The 19,453-nt window shown below is 34.8% G+C and overlaps 1 protein-coding gene across 1 annotated transcript in view; it reads right to left on the bottom strand.

The window, feature by feature from the left end:
* Positions 1-19,453, bottom strand: part of prex1 (phosphatidylinositol-3,4,5-trisphosphate-dependent Rac exchange factor 1) — a 96,238-nt gene that overhangs the window by 51,277 nt on the left and 25,508 nt on the right. The window contains exons 2-9 of the mRNA XM_073818975.1: positions 17,056-17,121; positions 15,543-15,665; positions 11,643-11,747; positions 11,233-11,334; positions 9,375-9,536; positions 7,163-7,296; positions 6,557-6,672; positions 3,206-3,355 (exon numbers count right to left, since the gene is read on the bottom strand). Coding sequence (XP_073675076.1) covers positions 3,206-3,355; positions 6,557-6,672; positions 7,163-7,296; positions 9,375-9,536; positions 11,233-11,334; positions 11,643-11,747; positions 15,543-15,665; positions 17,056-17,121 — 958 coding nt within the window. The remainder of the gene's footprint in view (positions 1-3,205; positions 3,356-6,556; positions 6,673-7,162; positions 7,297-9,374; positions 9,537-11,232; positions 11,335-11,642; positions 11,748-15,542; positions 15,666-17,055; positions 17,122-19,453) is intronic.

The following is a 19,453-nucleotide window of genomic DNA, read 5'->3' as shown; positions in this document are numbered from 1 at the left end:
TTACTTCTATTTGTCAAATTCCATGAAATTGAGATTTATACATCATCTGAAATTCTGAGAAATCTGGAATCTGAGGGTGCAGAGAAAATCATCTTTAAACTTGTCTAAATGAAGTTCTTTGCTATGCTTATTACTAATCAAAAATTAAGTTTGAATATATTTACAATTGGAAATTTACTAAATATCTTCATGGAACATGGTCTTTACTTAATATCCTAATGATTTTTTGCATTAAAAAAAAAATCTATAATTTTGACCCATACAATGTAGGATTGGCTATTGCAACAAATATACCTATGCTACTTACGACTGGTTTTGTGGTCCAGGGTCACAAATAATAAAAAGTAGCATTAGTGAGTCTTTAAAAAAAAGAAGTACTTATCACATATTACAAGGCAGGTCACCCTACAATACTCATAATCATTTTGCTGCTACACTTCTGGTTAAATAGGATGATGTGGTTAATAAGGTGACAACAGATGCAGCTATAGATGCAGATAAAGACCGCTAACAAAATGTTTGCAATTTCCTGAAAAGACCTGCATACACTGCATATTTAAAAAGTGTGCAATAGTGCAATGCAGCTCGGTCACCGGTGATAACAGCCTTGTTTGTATTAGCAACACAGTCAGAGTCAAGCTACAGCGGAAACAGGAGCTTCACACAAAGTAGGTTGGCTAAAAAAACACTTCATCCGTCGTCCGAGGCTGCTTGTACGTCGCCTAATGCAAAAAACACTTCAGTCAAAAAAACATTCACTTTTTCACCATACATTTAAACAAAAGGTGATGTTAAAGAGAGACTATCAATGGGATTGCAGCTGATGCAGGAGGTGGGACGTGCTCAGATGTGCCGGCAGCTGGCATGGCTCTCATTCAGAGCTCTTTACTGTGTCTGAGACCCCAGAGAGAGGGAAGCCACCGGCAGCTGCAGCTCTCGCTCACAAAGAGTTTTTTGAGGAGGTGTTCGCGGCAGCTGTACGAGGCTCCAATTCAATCAAGTCGGAGCAAAGAGGCAACACATCATTAAAAATGGCTCCTCAGAAATAGCCCTGCTAAAGCGCAATTTCCATCATGCCATCTGAAGGTCTGACGCTGAATGGCAATTTTAGAAATGAGCAAGCCTTCATTTCAATATATATATAATGGAGCTGTAAAGGTGCTTCAGCTAAGTGCTGAGATCAGGGTATGAATACTTATGAAATGTACATATTTCAGGTTTTTTATTTTTAATACATTTACGAGGTCACAATTCTGTTTTTGCTTTGACATTATGGTGTATGGAATGTAGATTAATGTGGAAAAAAAGTAATTTAAAGCAGTTTAACATAAGACAGCAACATAAAAAGTATGTTCAACAGGACCGTGCATTGAATGACATGAATTGAAACATGTTTCTGATCTTGCACTCCAGATGCCCAGAATTCCTAAATGGGAGCCACTTTTGCATGTCAAACTCAATACTAATCGCAACATGTAATTTAATGACGTCTTCTGAGTTGTACAGAGGAAAGAGTGGGCGCTGGCTGAAGATTTGGACGGTCGGAGAGGTGTGACTGATGTGGCACCTGTTGGAACGGGCTCCGATTTCAAACGCTGGAAACCTGATACGCTCCATAAAACTTCCGCTTTCATCTGGCATCGCTGCATTAAAGTGACGTCTCGCTCTACCGCCAACTCAAACCGCATTACAATACTCTGGCCGAGGCCTTTGCCTTGGCCGCTGGTAACTGATCCTACAGACTAATACTTCATGCTGAAACACAAGAGCGGCAATCAGAAAGAGCTCTGTGGTATATTTGGGGTTTTACTGCTATGATCATGTGACCAACAATCAGACGAACCCTGTAGTAAAAGAAATGCCTCAAAAGCAGAGATAACAAGAACAGGTGTCCGGCAGAGGACAGGTGTTTTGTATCGCAACAGAACAAAAGAATAAATCGACATAAAAACATACTAGGGATAGTAGAGTGATAAAACACAAAGCACAATGGAAATGGGTTTATTCTTATTCAGTAGATGTAAATATTTGCTTTGACAATAATTTATTATTAATATAATATTATATATATAATATTTTAATTTCAAATTATGTTCAGAATAAAATTATTTAACAATAATTTTGATGTAAACACAATAATTTTAACCATTTTTACACAATAAATATTTACTAAACAGCCTATTGTACAGCAATTGCACCATGCATCTGATATTTGTTAAAGTCCCCATGAAATCAAAATTGAAGTTTTTAGTTTTTTTTATGCATATGTTAGCCTTAGTTATCTATAAGCTAGTGTGCTCCAAAACAATGACAAATTTTGCATTTACAAGATATAAGCATTTAAAACGTAGTCTCTAACTTCCGCCAATACGGATCAACGATTTTGAGGACATCAGCCTGCACTTCAGCATCTCATTAAACTTTCTGTCCAATCAAATTCTCTTTAGAATTCGAAGCGCCCCGCCCCAAACATATAGACATATAGACACTGAAGCTGCGGCTGAAATGTGACAGAATTAGTATTTTCTGTACAGTGAATTAAACTATACAGGGGATAGGGAATGATTCAAACAGTGTAAATATGCTTTCAGTTGGGGTGAACGAAGTTTGGTTTCATGTAAGTGTCACGCAAACCACCCCAGCACGCACACAGTCAGCTCCAGTCCAGAGACACGATAGCATGGAGCAAATCATATGCGTATTGGACCCATTCAAATTCTACACAATGACATCTTTTATAGTGACATGGATGAGATAAGGAGGGGAAACAGACAAACAGCACTACCAAGTAAAGAGATAACACCGGTGCCATGTACTAACAGTTTTCAAACTACACATCCTGAGCATCATAATCACTGTTTTGCTTTAGTAACAGTTTCATATTGAATCTAAAGTGGTAATCTATTAGACCGTGACTGTCATAAGATGTCAAATGTAGCTTTACGGAGCTCAGCGGCTCTCAAGCTGTGAAAAGAAAGAGGGTGGGTCTGCTCGATATATCCCATTCTGTCTTTCTGTTTCAGTTAAAATTACGTCAACACATAGAATGACCCTGAGTGTTTCAAAGCACTTCAGTGGTTCTTTAATGATTTGGTTTGCTTTGATTCAATTTTGATGAATCATTCAATTTGATACATATTTTGTATGCATTTAACTGTGCTTTATGTTCCATATTCCACAATGACAAACCAGTAAAACTACTCACTCTCTCTCTGTTCACGTTCCTTTAAAATGGCGTCTAGCCATTTCTGCTTGTCCTCAGCGTTCTTGGCCATGCACACAAACCACTTGTTTTTGGCCGTGTTGTGAATCTTCCAGCCATTGGTCACGGTGTAGTTGTTACTGTGATAGTCCGCTAGAAAGAAAAAGTAAAAGAACACGAAACGGGTTAAACAATAACCATAATCGCTAATAACATGAGAACACCAACTGACAACTAAATCATTACTTACAGTATATGGCATGCAAACAACAAACATTGCGAACAACTACATACAGTTGAACTCAAAAGTTTACATACACCTTGCAAAATCTGCAAAATGTTAATTATTTTACCAAAATAAGAGGGATTATCCAAAATGCATGTTATTTTTTTATTTAGTACTGACCTGAATAAGATATTTCACATAAAAGGCATTTACATATAGTCCAAAAGAGAAATTGCACCATTCAAAAGTTTACACACACTTGATTCTTAATGCTGTGTTGTTACCTGAATGATCAACAGGTGTGCCAGGAGTGTAAACTTTTGAATGGAATAAAGATGTGTACATTTTTCATGTTTTGCCTAAATATTATATTTTTTCCATTTAGTACTACCCTTCAGAAGCTACAGAAGATGCTTACATGTTTCCCAGAAGACAAAGTAAGTTAAATTTACCCTGCTCTTCAAATTTCAAAAGTTTTCACCCCTCTTAATACACTGTGTTTCCTTCTGGAACATCAGTGAACATTTAAACCTTCTGTAATAGTTGCATATGAGTCCCTCAACTATCACTAAACAACAACAACAACAAAAACAGCTGTGGATCATTCAGGTAACAACACAGTATTAAAAATCAAGGGTATGTAAACTTTTGAACGGGGTGATTTTTATAAATTCTACTAACTTCAACTATTATTTTCTCGTGTGGACTATATGTAAACATCTTCTATGTGAAATATCTCAGGTAAGTACTAAATCAAAAATAACATGCCTTTTGTATGAACAAGTAAAATAATGAACATTTTGCAGATTCTGCAAGGTGTATGTAAACTTTTGATTTCAACTGTAAAATTGTTAAAAACTATTCACTAAGGGTCTACATAAATCAGATCATCTATCAAAATCATTTGCGCCTTCAAGTTGGCCTTAAAAAAACGTGAAGGGTTTCGTTTCTGCTATGTTATTTTGTCAGCTTGTTACCAAGGTTAAAAAGGTTCCCTTTTACCACTACTAAATGAGTTACTGACCCAAACACAAATGCTGACACAGATAACATGATTATCTTCAACAATCTAGAAGCATTAATAATGTAAAAAGGTTAAACTATTCCATTAGTGTAAGAAATCGTTCAAGATGCATTTCAGCGCATAGCAGTTCTCTCCCACCATTAAACCGAAGACTGTGCATGAGTGAGGGGTTCAGACTGTTACTCATGGTCCAATTTTAACCCAGACCTGACAGCAGGTGAATAATATGGAGAAATGAATGAGGTATGGAATAGGTAATGAGCAGTGGTTAATGCTGAGGTGGTATAAATAGATTTCAGAGCACTGAGAGGATTTAACAAAGGGTTTACCTCATATAAAACTGGAATTTACGGGTAATCGTATTTGGCACACAGGTGTGGTATAGTAATAAACACCACCTAAGCATCCTAAATCTGATTGTTTCACAATTAAAACAACAGCCAAGTCAAAAAAAAGCAGATCAAATTGCCATGCTTTACATGTGAGAGCGATGCAACATGGAGCAATGTGAAAATATAGAGATAAGTTGCTTTCGGTTGCCGCATTTTGTCCTGTTGCCACAAATGGTGTGCCATTTTATAACTGCTTTAAATATGATTGATCCAATCAAAATTTAGATATTGTGTATTTATAATATTGTAGATATTATAAATATATTTTTAAATTGTATGTACCAAATACCATATTATCTAAATTTCCAGCTTAAAATATTACACAAAATGACTGGGACATTAAAATTACTCAGCGTGATATAAGATTTTGGTCATAACACCCACTGCTTCCAATCATTATTCATCACTAAACTGCCTTTAAATATCCATTGAAACAACAAAACTGCAATTAGGATGAATATCTGAATTCCAAACTCATTATCTTCAATCTTCACCCCCAGCGTGCGAGTCATTTCATCTGTAACCTTATCCATTAAGGCAAAACACAGCAGCTAAAAGATGCATTTACACAGATGTGGAGCGTCATGTGACACGAGCCCTGATAAACATGACACTGAGAGACTGAAACACAAAACACAGTCTCACATTGGCCGTATCAACTGAAGGCACATGTGGTTTAAGCTGGTACTGTGACAGGCCTATGGCTTGTTTTTCAGAAAGGATGTTTTTCTTTGTGGCTCAGAGAGAAGAGAGAGAGAGAAGTTGCACTTCCACGCTTCTACTTAAGGTGTGGTGAAAGACTAAGAGCAAAAGGTGAGAAGAGCAGCCGTTACTTCCCCAGAGAGTTGAATTTCATGCTCGGCCCGACAGCTGAATGGCACCTTTGACGAGGGCCCCTTGGCGGTCAGCGAGGCAGAGGTGCTAAATGCAAAGCGCTCAATTCTGAGAAGCCCTGGCTGATCTTATCTTCAGGACACAGAGGCGCTAATTTATAATGCATCAGCTGAAGTTCCCTTTAAATGGTTTTGTTTGTTGCTTGTGATGTACATAAGCATCACATGGTGATCAGATGCAACAAAAAAAGGATATCATACAGGAAACTCCCTTGCACATCCCTAGAAAACATTGCTTTGTACACTAACATTCAAAGTTTGGTGTGTGTTTTTTTTTTTTTTATGTTTTACAGAAATTAATTATTCAGCAAGGACACAATAAATTTAATTTACATTGTTACTGAAGATTTCTACTGTGTTTCAAACTGTTCTTTTGAACTTTCTATTCAAAGAAACCACAAAGATATTAAGGACCACAGCTGTTTTCAATAATAAGAAATGTTTCTTAAGCAGCAAATCAGCACCTTGGAATAATTTCTGAAGGATCGTGACACTAAAGACTAGAGTAATGATGCTGAAAATTCAACTTTGCATCACATGAATAAATAAATAGAAAACAGTTATTTTAAATTGTAATATTAATGTTTTATTGTATTTTGTTTAAGTTTAAGGTGAGTTTAAAAGATGTCTTTTAAAATCTGTAAATATCTTACAGACCCTAAACGTGTATATTTGTGTCACAGGATATAAACACACTAGTTTCAAAAATGCTGCACAGGAAACTCAACTCGCTGATTTGAATAGACTTTGAAGTTGGCATGATTTAACATAATCTATTTTAAACTATACTTTAAAAAGCACTAACAAAATCAAACCTACCAGTTCCGTCTTCCACATTCTCGACCTCCATGACCTCCGTGTTGATGCGGCCTCTGAACACGTACTGCGGCCCGTTGATGGATTTCGTCCTTTTGGTGGATTTCTTCCCAGACACTCTGGATTTTTAAAGGGTGAAAAAATGAGACCAGTATTGTTTAGTGTCTACAAAAGGTTTCAACCTGATCTCATGACGAAAACACACCTGTGGGAACTACATACACAAGGGATTCATACACAAGGATTCCGCATCCTAAGTCCAATACCATGCCAGCTGAGCGACGAAGCAAGCTTGTTATATCCAGAAAGCGAAACATATGGAGCTGTAATCATAACTGTCTAAGAAAATGATTACAAGTGCTTGCCGTACCTCTAGTGTTCATTTCTGTTGGAAACTACAGTGATATTTACTTATTGGTACGTATTTTGCGTCTTGTGATAAAGTCCCCACAGGTACGTTTTCATCATGAGATCAAGTAGAAAGATTCTGATGTCCATTTCGGTGAACTAGGGATAACAGGAATTTACTAGAAAACATGTTTATGCATATGGTTATGCATAAGCTACCAATATTACAGACAAGAGTCAAAAGCATTTTTAAGGCCTAACCGTGACTTCCTCTTGCAGTAGACTAGCAGGTTGTCAAAGAGGAAGAAGACTCGTTCCTGGATGTTTCCAGCTGATATCTTCAAAAGGTTGCCTTGAAGTAACAGTTCGGTGCAAATATCAGTCAAGTTCGTCCCCTGGAGAACAAAACAAAGGAACATTTGTATTGATTTTGATGGAAAAAATGTGGCAGTATAAAAGTTTCTACTATAAATATTTTATTCAGAAGTGATTAGCTGTCTGTGTTCATGTAGCAGAACTAACAGCGGCAGTTGAAAAAAATTATGAAAATGCTGCCAACGTCTGTTTTTTTTGATCATCTGTCTTTTCAACAAGTCGAACATTAGATTCGCCTTTGCTTGCAATCTCCTTGTATCCTTCAGGTCCCACAAATTCTTTGGTTTTTCAGCATTTGTGTGTATTCAAACCCTTTTTACAACAATGTATGAATTTGAGATCAACCGAGGGACTCACATGCAACTATTACAGAAGGTTTAAACACTCACTGATGCTTCAGAAGGAAAAACTATGCATTAAGAGCCAGGGGGTGAAAACTTTTGAACGAAATGAAGATCTGTACATTTCATGTATTTTGCCTAAATATCGTATTTACTTAATTTAGCACTGCCCTTCAGAAGCTACAGAAGATACTTACATGTTCCCCAGAAGACAAAATAAGTTAAATTTACTCAAATTTGATCTTCAAATTCAAAAAGTTTTTTCTTTTGAAGCAGTGGTGAGTGTTTGAACCTTCTGTAATAGTTGCATTTCAACAAGTCAACATTAGATTTGCCTTTGCTTGCCTTTTATAATTTCATTTAAAATAATTCCAGTCTGGTCTTTAATCCAAACCTTCCATCTGTGTCTGAGATAAGAGTGGCACCTCTCTATTTAAGGGGCCAGAGGAAGCCCGACAGGTTTTGGTAAAGCAGACTGTGTCCTGTTCAATATCCAGTACCATTAAAAATCGATTCCACTCCGACGCTGCGGTTCGTGCTGACTCTGTACAGGATGTGATTTTCTATGCTCGGCAGGTGTGGGCGTGTGTGAGTGTGTTTGATAAGCAGACTCCATCTTCTCTGCTTAATCAATGGCGTGCCCAGACGGGTCAATTAGAGAGATGGGAATCTGCTTCCCGCTTGTTCTGCACTATTTACCTATAAAGGTGAAACACTCTGGACTAAATGGAAACTTAATGCATTTGCTTTTCAATCAGACCCAACATCCTGAAACACTCTATATCTGGGGTTAAATAAAAGCCTGATTTATAGGCTCTCATTTTATGTTGTTAAAGAGACAGTTCACCCAAAAATAAAAATTCTGTCATTAATTGCTTAATAAGACCTTTGGTTATCTTCAGAACACAAATTAAGACATTTTGAATGATATCTGAGAGCTTTTGACCCTGCACAGATGGCAATGTAATTACCACATTCAAGGCCCAGAAAGGTAGTATGGAATGATATGAGAGTAAGTAATTAATGACACAATTTTCATTTTTGAGAAGACTATATTCCTATCAACAATTTTTAAATGTTAAAATGAATTCCCAGCCTGTCATACTTTGCAGGAATCTTAAATGTTCACAGAGGGACTGAAATACAACACAACAGGAGAAAGAATGCACTGTACGCACTAAATGGTAAAAATATTAACCATCTAAGCAACACTTAAGGCTCACCGCCAGCTATAGAAAATGCTCCACTTTGCACAACCACTCTGTACGGATAAATCAATAAAGAGGGTTAATGGACAGGGTACAAAGAGTGAGCGAAAGAGAGGATGGAGACTAAGTAACTATGGAATAGAGAAGATGATAAAGAAAAGGAGGCGGGGAGAGACAAGTGAAGAAAGACGAGCAAAGAAGAGCTTTAGAGAAAGAGAGCGAGAGGAGGGGAAAGTGAGTTTGTGGTGGCACACTGTCGCATGTTACACAAAACTAACAGATCTCCATGGTAACGTGTCTTTGTGTTAAGACTTCCTCTTCCTGCTTGTGGCGTGTCCTAAGAAAATGTCATCAGCAGACACAAGGCGACTCCAATCATGTCCACATCAGTGATTCTTTCGAGGCTACGCTTAAAAAATGCTCATAAACACAAAGCATAATGTCAAAGAAGAACTACCCTAAAACAAAGAGGTTTTTCAAGAAACATTAAACTAAACTGGTGCTGGGCAAACCAAACCAACCAGGGCAAAAAAAATGTATCTAACTCACCTCCCAGCCCTCTATGTGTGACTGTAATATCTCAAGAGCCTCTAGTTTCTCCATCTGTCGCTTGGTCTCGTTGATGTTGCAGCACACGGCTTTCATGGCCTGCAGGGCCCCCTCTACCGCGGGGTAATCTGAATGCTTCTTAGGGGTCCTCTTCAAAAGTTCCTGAAGGAAAAACAACAGGTACAAGCTTGTGTTACGCTTTAGCTCCACTGTGCACAGGGGCTATAGGGGACTTCAGACTGTTGGTATGATTCTTTAGGGTTTTATGAAATGTCTGCAACATACATTGGTTAAAATTCCTAAGTGGATGTGTAAAACGACACCTATTTTACCTTGTCAAAAACAGCTCTGTTTACAGCAAGCCCTTTCAGTGCATGCCTCTTTAAATGATAATAAGTTTCTGCTTACCCCACCCCTCTCTTCTGTTTTTGTGTGTAACACCTTTGGTGTTGCTTTACCATCAAAAACTAAACAACTGGATGAGGGTGGGAATATGCAAATACTGGACAGTCAGTGGTCCTGGGTGGGGCATGAGCAGTATGACGTCATACTGTTTTGAAAATCAAAACGCTTGTTAATTGAGAGTGTTTAGGATTTTTGGGGATTAAAAAAAAATAAGTGAATGGATTTTTGTCATTGCAGGGTGGTTGTGTCCACACACTGCTAAGACACATTTACATGCAAACACTGTGTAAAAGTGAATTTTGCATCCGATGTCCCCTTTAAAGATTATTAACATAAAATGGACTTCTGCTATTTTCTATTTTATATCTTATTCCACAGAAAGACAATGTCTTTGCAATTATACATGTAGACCAGAATTTTTTTTAATACAACTTTCAACTTTAACTTAGTATATAGAAGAAACTATATAAGGGCCATTCTACAGAATTGGTGCAAACTGCTGTCCCATAAACAAAAATACATTTAAAAACCATTTAAGTATTCAAATCTTATGAATATCTCAGATGTTTATTAATATCCTTCTATTATCTATTGAAACCCACAATAATATTTAAATATCAGTAAGCTTAATATATTCAGAATCATCATTTATTGGGTACTTTTAATTGGGAGGTGGCTGTCCTGAACCCTAACCCCTAAATTTAAACTTATGAAAGTGCTATTGAATTGTTCCACTGAGTTAGGTTCAAAAGTATTTAGTGACATCTTTTTTTTTTTGGGTGTTATCCCATAAAATGATCACTACCAAAACAGTCAAGACCGAAACATGTCATCATTGTTTTGGTAGTGACAAAAGGGAACACATAATCTTCATATTTCAAATTTGTATTTTGAACTGTCACTACCGAAAATGTGCAGTCACTATCAAAACATGGGATGTTTTATCTAAAATAAAGTATACTGAATTATCAACAAAGATGTTATGATAGTGTTTGGTTCAATGTATATTAAAAAGAATGAATTCTTAAGTTTGAAATCAGAACAACTTTATGCCTTTTACAAAGAAAAACAATTCAAAATACAACAAATCTCAAAGTACACTTTAAATATTTGTTAGAAATGTAAATGTTATTGATTTACCTCTAAAATAACCCTTCTAATTACATTATTATTATTGTGTTTCGATAGTGACAAATTAGGGGAGAGGACAAATATTCCAAAACCTTCTGAAAACACAATATGAGAATTAACTGCACAATTACCAGACTAAAGAGTACCTTGGATATTATACAATTTGCATACACACAAATGTTTTGAAAAAATACTTTTTTCGAGACGATTTCAACTCTAACTTTAAACCAATTCTGTAGAATGGCCCATATAGAAGAAATAAACAATCAACGCATAATGCATATGCTTATACATAGCCATAGTTGAAAAAGTGAAGCTGTACCCTTAGTAGCAAAGGGTATTTACAGATCCTCTGGATGGGAGAGAGGAGATACCCCTCAAGAGGAACATCTGTGCTCTTCTTTCCTCCTAACAACATGAGGTGCTAGAAAAACAAAAACAAACATATGATACGATTTGCATAACATTCCATTAAACTGATTCATGTTAAGAATACAGTAAGTTTCCATAGAAAGCATTAAAAGGCACACTCTCACATCCTGGTTTATACAGTAAAATAAGTTCGGGTATCACTTTCACTTCAGTAAGTTTTGGAGATACATTTTTTGCAAATGCAATGAAATGAAATTTCAATGAAATATGTCGCAGGTCCTCATATGTTAAACTGTGTGAGGGATCTTCATCAGAATATGATGCAATAAACTGGACTTTTTGAAAAGGAAAGGTGCTTACCAGCAGGAAAGTCCGTACGTGAGGGATCTTGTTAAGCTCCATCAGTAGTCTGAGTGCTTTCTCATGGTTGCTACAGTACTCGCCATACACAGAGAAACGCTCCCTCTGCAGTGAAGAGAGAAGAGTCAAAACACTTTAAAACACCCTCTAGTCAAACTCTTTCTTTCTTTTTTTTTTTGGTTGGGGGGGGGGGGGATACACTTTTTTGTTGTTGTAAGGAAGTCTATTTTGCACATTCTCATTTATAAATCTCATGTTCAGGGCCGAACTTTGTCCCAGGCTGGTAGGCCCTCTGATCCACTTATAAAATTTATGAATTTCAGTGAACTCAGAACACCTCTTCCTTTAACCATTCTCTCAAATACTGAGTTGCAAAGTGACATAGGGGGGTGATTTCAGGTAGTGAAACTGCAAGAGAAGCAACAAGGCGCTGTCATTCTGCCCTACATTATTCGAAACAACACAGGAAGTGAAATCAAAGTGCATAGGTTTTGCCTGAAAGCCACACCTTCTCTGTGGGGTGCAAATCTAGGTGGAAATAGGAAGTTGCAAGCAAAAAAAAGCAACTAATCTTCAGACATTTAAAAGTCAGCAATGCACTGTTTACCTTTAAGAGCTCAAAGATGATGCTTTTCCTTAAAGTTCAATCCCAGCATGCAGTAATTACAAAACATTTCTATTATGTTAACATAATAGAAATGTGTTGTAATTAACAAATGACTGCTAGTCATTAACATTATTACTATTTTAGTTTAGCTAACTAAACTAGTAGATACTCTTGTTTGAGTATTAGGTTGTTGCCTAAATATTTTTAATAATAATAATAATAATAAATGATTGATTAATAACACCTGTTCTGCACACTCCGAATAACAAACTTTTTAAACAGTATTGAAAAGACAGTTCTTAGCTGCTTTTCCTTCACAATATGGCCCAACTAAACCTTTAAAAAATAAAATAAAATAAAATAAAATAAGTTGGGACTGGCTTAAAAAGTCCAGAAGAACTGAAAATGAAAATAAAATACAATACAAACAGAGTTGGACCTGGCTTAAAGAAGTTTAGAAAATAAAATGAAATGCTGGGTCTGGCTTAAAAAAAAAAAAAAAAAAAAAAAAAATTAAAAAAAATAATAAATAAAGTTGGATCTGGCTTAATAAAATAAATGAAAATACACAAAATAAAATAAAATAGACTTGGGTCTGGCTTTTAAAAAAAAGTCCATAAAATAAAATAAAATACAGTTGGATCTGGCTTTAAAAAGTCTATAAAATAAAATAAAACAAACAAACAAACAAACAAACAAACTAATAAAAATAAATAAATAAATAAAATAAAATACATGAAAACAAACAACATAAAATAAAACAAAACAGACTTGGATCTGGCTTAAAAAAAGTCCATAAAACAAAATAAAATACAGTTGGATCTGGCTTTAAAAAGTCTACAAAATAAAATAAAATAAAGTTGGATCTGGCTTTAAAAAGTCTATAAAATATAATAAAATATAATAAAATAAAATAAAATAAAATAAAGCAGTGAGTCTGTCTTTAAAAAGTCGAAATTAAAATAAAATAAGACTTGGTAGAGAAAATGAATTAAAAATAGAGTTGGATCTGGCTTAAAAGAAAGTCTAGAATAAAATAAAATGCTGGGTCTGGCTTAAAACGTCCATAAAATAAAAAATAAAAAATAAAAAATAAATAATAAATAATAAATAATAAATAATAAATAATAAATAATAAATAATAAATAAATAAATAAAAATAAAAAATAAATAAAAAATAAAAATAAAATAAAATAAAGCACTGGGTCTGTCTTTAAAAAGCCGAGAAGAAAATAAAATAAAATAAATTAAAAACAAAATAAAATGGGTCTTGCTAAAAAAAAAAGTGCAGAAGAACTGATTATTTGGATCAAATCAGAGTTGAGGTGACAGTTTATTAAAGATGCATGTGGTGAAGGTAGGATGTCATTTATCCGAGCTGCACAGGAACAGTCTGTGTAGGCAATGTAACCTTGACGAGGACGCTGTGAATCCTGACGGATGAGGGTGCTTGAGGCATCCTGACAGAGCAGGAAACCAATACTGGGATTCCACAGGCACTGTGTAGTTGGAGACACTTGTGTTTGTTTTCCTGTTTATGATACATCTATATTTTCATGCTTTATCCATTCACTCTCTTCATTTGTCTGTGCATGTTGTCTATATGAAGAGCTGCACTTTGTTTATACATGTTTGTGTGTATATGTCTAGAGAGGATCTGGCATTTGCCTTAGTGCAAGCCCTAGTGTATACAGTGTGTGTGTGTGCTTGTGTCAGTACTCTGGTTGGGCCCTCAGGGCTCCAGACCTCAGCACCTGTAATGAGAGAGTTTGGCAGCATCACACAACCTCGATCCATGAACGAGGCGAACATCTGTCCTGGCATATGCTTTATAGCACCATTCATCCAAACACACACACACACACACACACACACACACACTCCAATTAAGAGGGAATTCACTCCAGTTTGAGGTTGAAACCTCAGAATGTTTCAGTGAACTTGGTCGAAGGTCACATACAAATGCCAAACCCAAAATGGCTTCTTGTGAGAACCATACAAAGAGTTAAAGTGCCAGAATTAATTTGCATGGCTTTAAAAGATACTAGACTACAGCTGGCTGCCAACTCCAAGTAGTGAATTAAATCACTGTTCAAATCACAAATCATCATTACCATATTTCCAGAGAGGGGAAAGTATTTATACAGAATTGTAGACAGCTATTTAGACAACATTACCAATCTTTCCATACAATTTTGTAACAGTAATGCATGTGAAAAAGTAAATATTCAATTTAGCATTTTTAATTCAATATCCCAAATAAAATAAAACAAAATAAAATAAAACAAAGTTGGGTCTGGAATAAAATAAAATAAAAAGTCAAAAAAATAAATAAATAAAATAAAATAAAATAAATAAAACTGGGTCTGGCTTAAAAAATTCTAAAATAAAATAAAATAAAACAAAATGAAATTTGATCTGGCTTAAAAAAAGTCTAAAATGAAATAAAATACAATAAAACAAAGTTAGGTCTAGAATAAAACAAAATAAAACAACACAAAACAAAACTGGATCTGGCTTTAAAAAAGTATAACATAAAATAAAACAAAGTTAGGTCTGGCTTAAAACAAAACAAAACAAAAAAACAAAGTTGGATCTGGCTTAAAAAAAAAGTCTAACATTAAATAAAACAAAATAAAACAAAGTTAGATCTAGCTTAAAGTATGAATAAAATAAAATAAAATAAAATAAAATAAAATTGGGTCTGGCTTAAAAAAAAATCTAAAATAAATTAAAAATAAAATTGGGTCTGGCTTAAAGAAGTCTTAATAAAATAAAATAAAATAAAATAAAATATTTGAAGAGTAACGCGGATAATATCATATCAAGCCTTTTAGAAACTAAAAAAAGTAACAAACCAACTGGCTGAAAATGAATCTCAAATCACGTGCATTGTTTTCCTAACAATGCATCATGCAGTGATTTTGGCCTGAGATCCATAATAAAGTGGAGCAGACAGACCTTCTACTAAACCCCTAGAGCTACTAACTAACATCATTAAATACAAATTGGAAGTGTGAGTGAACTGCATTTCTACACTTTTATTAAACAACTGGTGTCACGTGTCTGGCAGGTTATATATTTATACACAGACAGTCTCAGGGAAGATAGTATTTTGAGAGAATGGAGGAGGAGACTGTATATGGATCTAGGATACTGGGAATGATCCCACACTAGAGTAGATTGGGCATAACATTTTAATGGTTTGCATGACTAAAAAGCTCAATAAATCAATTCCTAATCAGAAAAGCACTAGTTCAAAAATAGTTTCAAATGCAATTTCATGGACTCACAAACTTGAGGAACACATGTCCGAGAGAATGATGCGCCTGGGGTTCAGGCTGCAAACTGGCATCCAGAGTGGAAAGAAACTCGCAATGGACTTCCAAAATGGACTCGATGTTGGAAAACAAGATCTGCATGAAAGAAAGAGATGACATTTAAGAACATCACCAAAAATAATACTTTTTTTTCCTGCAAGAGTCAAGGCTCTCAGACACTCTCAGAATTTTTAAAGAAAGATCATTTATTTTCACATGGTTTGATCTTAAGGGTTAAAATATTTTTTGGAGCCACTCCAAAGCTCCAAAGTCAAAAATTATTCAGACACCAGATATAATTTTTGGTATTTTTCATTTTTGGTATAGTTTATTTATGTAAGTGAGGATAGCAAAATAAAAAAATTCTCAAATCAAAGCAAATCAAATCAAATCAAATAAAAAAGTTGGGTCTGGCTTCAAATCAAATAAAATCAAATCAAATAAAATTGGGTCTGGCTTAAAAAAAAAGTCTAAAATTAAAACTAAATAATATCGGGTCTGGCTTAAAAAAAGTCGAAAATAAAATAAAACTAAATAAAATTGGGTCTGGCTTAAAAAAAATTCTAAAAACAAAATAAAATAAAATAAAATAATATAAAATAAAGTTGGGTCTAGCTTCAAATAAACTAAAATCAACTAAAATCAAACAAAGTAAAATAGGATCTGTCTTAAAAAAAGTTTAAAATAAAATAAAACAAAATAAAATTGGGTCTGCCTTAAATAAAGTCTAAAATAAAATAAAACTAAATAAAATTGGGTCTGGCTTAAAATAAAATAAAACAAAATAAAACAAAATAAAATAAAATAAAATAAAATAAAATAAAATAAAATAAAATAAAATAAAATAAAATAAAATAAAAAAATTAAATAAAGTTGGGTCTAGCTTCAAATCAACTAAAATCAAACAAAATAAAATAGGATCTGTCTTAAAAAAGTCTAAAATAAAATAAAACAAAATAAAATTGGGTCTGGTTTAAAAAAAAAGTCTAAAATAAAATAAAATAAAACAAAGTTGGGTCTGGCTTAAAAAAAGTCTAAAATAAAATCAAATAAAACTAAATAAAATTTAATTTGGTTTAAAAAAAAGCCTAAAAATAAAATATAATATCCCAAATACTAATAGTAACCCAGATATTAATATATCAAGCCTTTTAGAAACAAAAAAAAGTAACAAACCAACATGTAAAACAAACAAAATAAAGTAAACTGCAACATATTATATCCAAAAATTCTTTAGTTGATTGTATTCCATTACATACCTTTCTATCAAAGTTATCTGACATTATCAAAATGAATTTGCTCTTTTAACACAGATTAACTCAGAGTTCTTGTCATATTTTGTTTACCATTTTCTAAACTATAGCGAATAAACTATGATGATGTGAGAAATGTTGAAGGTATCTGAATAAATTTTGGTTTGACTGAATCTTCTAAATAATAACACTGCATGTAAAGGTTGTGTGCGTGGTCTTTTTTTTTTTTTTACCTTGACCTGCTCTGGAGTGAGACATTGTTGGTTTTCTGCCGTCTGCCTTATTCTCTGAAGAAAAGCCTGTTGATTTACAAAAACAGAGAGAGAGACAGAGGGGGGGAAAAAAGTTAGTGTTTACACAAGCAATCACCGCGGTGTGAAATAAAGGTGGGGCAGATTTGTATGGTCGCCACACTTATGTTCATCTCATGTAGTTGTAACACTTCCTGTAAGTTTACACCCTCTTTCTGCCTGTAAATGACTGGAGACTCAACATTCATCTTTAGTGACAAACACACACACCAATGTCAAGTCAAACACCACATACTGCACTGCCTAATGGAAATGGTTTAGCAAGCATCACATCAAGAGAAAAAAAAACCCAGAAGTGTCATAGACAAGACATATTTTCAGAAGCGTACAAAGAAATCTTAACAGACTATGTACTGAAACCAAAAGGACGGAAGGCCTTATACACAAACATGCACATAAAGCTATTAAATCAGAAACACAACTCAAAGATTTATGTCCACTTTTACTGCATGTAAATATGGCAAAACTCTATATAAATGTTCAGTCATCTTCAGTGGAGGACTGCATATCTGCAACCTATACACAAATATAGTGGTGTTTCTCAAAATTTTGACTGCAGGGTCTCCAGAGACAGCATTTGTGATTAAAAAGTATATACATTTTTATTTACTGATAGTTTTGCTAGATAAGAGGCTTATTCCTCATCTGGGATCGTGTAGAGCCCTTTGAAGCTGCACTGAAACTGCAATTCGGATCTTCAACCCTTTGATCCCTATTGAAGTCAACTATATGGAGAAAAGTTCTGGAATGTTTTCCTCAAAAACCTTAATTTCTTTTCAGCTTAAAGAAAGACATGAACATCTTGGATGACATATGGGTGAGTAGATTATCAAGAAATTTGTAAAAGCCCAAGCCCCATGGTTGAGAACCACTGATATAGCCACATTTAGACCATCTCTGAGTAAACGTTATCTTTGGTAAACTTTACATTATCCATTATGCACAATCCTCATTCACCTTGCTGAGACGCAGATACAAACAGAAGCAGAGGGTTGAGAGAGAATTATAAATATCTTCATCACTGATCTGCAGTTTTCGGAGAGTCTCCCCTGAAGAAAGACTGTCTGCCACTCACTGCCTGTTTCTAATTCTGGCTCTGTAAAACACTTCTCATCAGCAGCAGCGGTGTCAGCAGCAATGAGGCGATCTGCTAACAGTGCGCTCGACTCACTCCGCCCCAGTGTCTGTTAAATTACCTGTCACTCCGGCTATTGTCTCTGACGGTCTCCCACAGCAACACGACACAGCTAAAGACTTATCCTGAGCTCTTTCACCTTTGCCATCTCTGCTATTGTTGTGTTTTTTCATTCCATCGTTCTCTTTGATTCTTTTATTAGCATGTGAGGTGATTTTGTGCGTCAGCATAGAGCTGATTGCTGTGGTGAAAAAATCTCTCATTGTCTGTCTCATCCTTCTCTTATGGATTTTAAAGGCAAATGCAGGCATCACTCTCTCATCACAGCCTCTTTTTCCTTTACCACATAACAGGATGAAAAGTTGGCTAATGAGAAGCACTTGCCGTCCCGCGGCATCCTTCTGATAATGACAGACTAACTCTCGGTCACACTTCTGCGTCTCTGGAAGACATTTAGGATGGCAGCTTATGCTCCTAAGAGTGTTTGTTTGTAGAAACTCTCCGACACATTTAGCTGTAAACATCATGTGGAATCACATGCTTGCACTCAAGAAATGCTCAGTTCAACTTAAAGGGACAGTTCACAAAAAAGAAATTTTGTAATTTACTCAACTCTATTGTTCCAAACCTCAACGATATAAGACATTATATACATTGTTTTGGACCCCATTGACTTTCATTGTATGGACAAAAATCAGTCAAAACATTTTTAAAATACAGTTGAAGCCAAAAGTTTACATACACCATGAAGAATCTGCAAAATGTAAATTATTTTACTAAAAAAAGAGGGATCATACAAAATGCATGATTTCTTTTTTTAAATTTAGTACCAACCTAAATATTTCACAAAAAAGACGTTTACATAGTCCACAAGAGAACTGCCCGCTGTTCTTCACAAAAATCGTTCAGGTCCCACAAATTCTGTGGTTTTTCAGCATTTTTGTGTATTTGAACCCTTTCCAACAATGACTCTATGGGACTGAGGGACTCATATGCAACTATTATATAGAAGGTAAAGCTCACTGATGCTCCAGAAGGAAACACAATGCATTAAGAGCCGGGGGGTGAAAACTTTTTGAATTTGAAGATCAGGCTAAATTTTTATTTTTATTTATTTATTTAATTTATACATTTTATTTTACTTTTATTTTGTCTTCTGGGAAACATGTAAATATCGTCTGTAGC

This window comes from Garra rufa, chromosome 15 (assembly GCF_049309525.1).
Source record: "Garra rufa chromosome 15, GarRuf1.0, whole genome shotgun sequence".
In the NCBI taxonomy this organism is placed as follows: Eukaryota; Metazoa; Chordata; class Actinopteri; order Cypriniformes; family Cyprinidae; genus Garra; species Garra rufa.
This window is presented reverse-complemented; position numbering and strand designations above follow the sequence as displayed.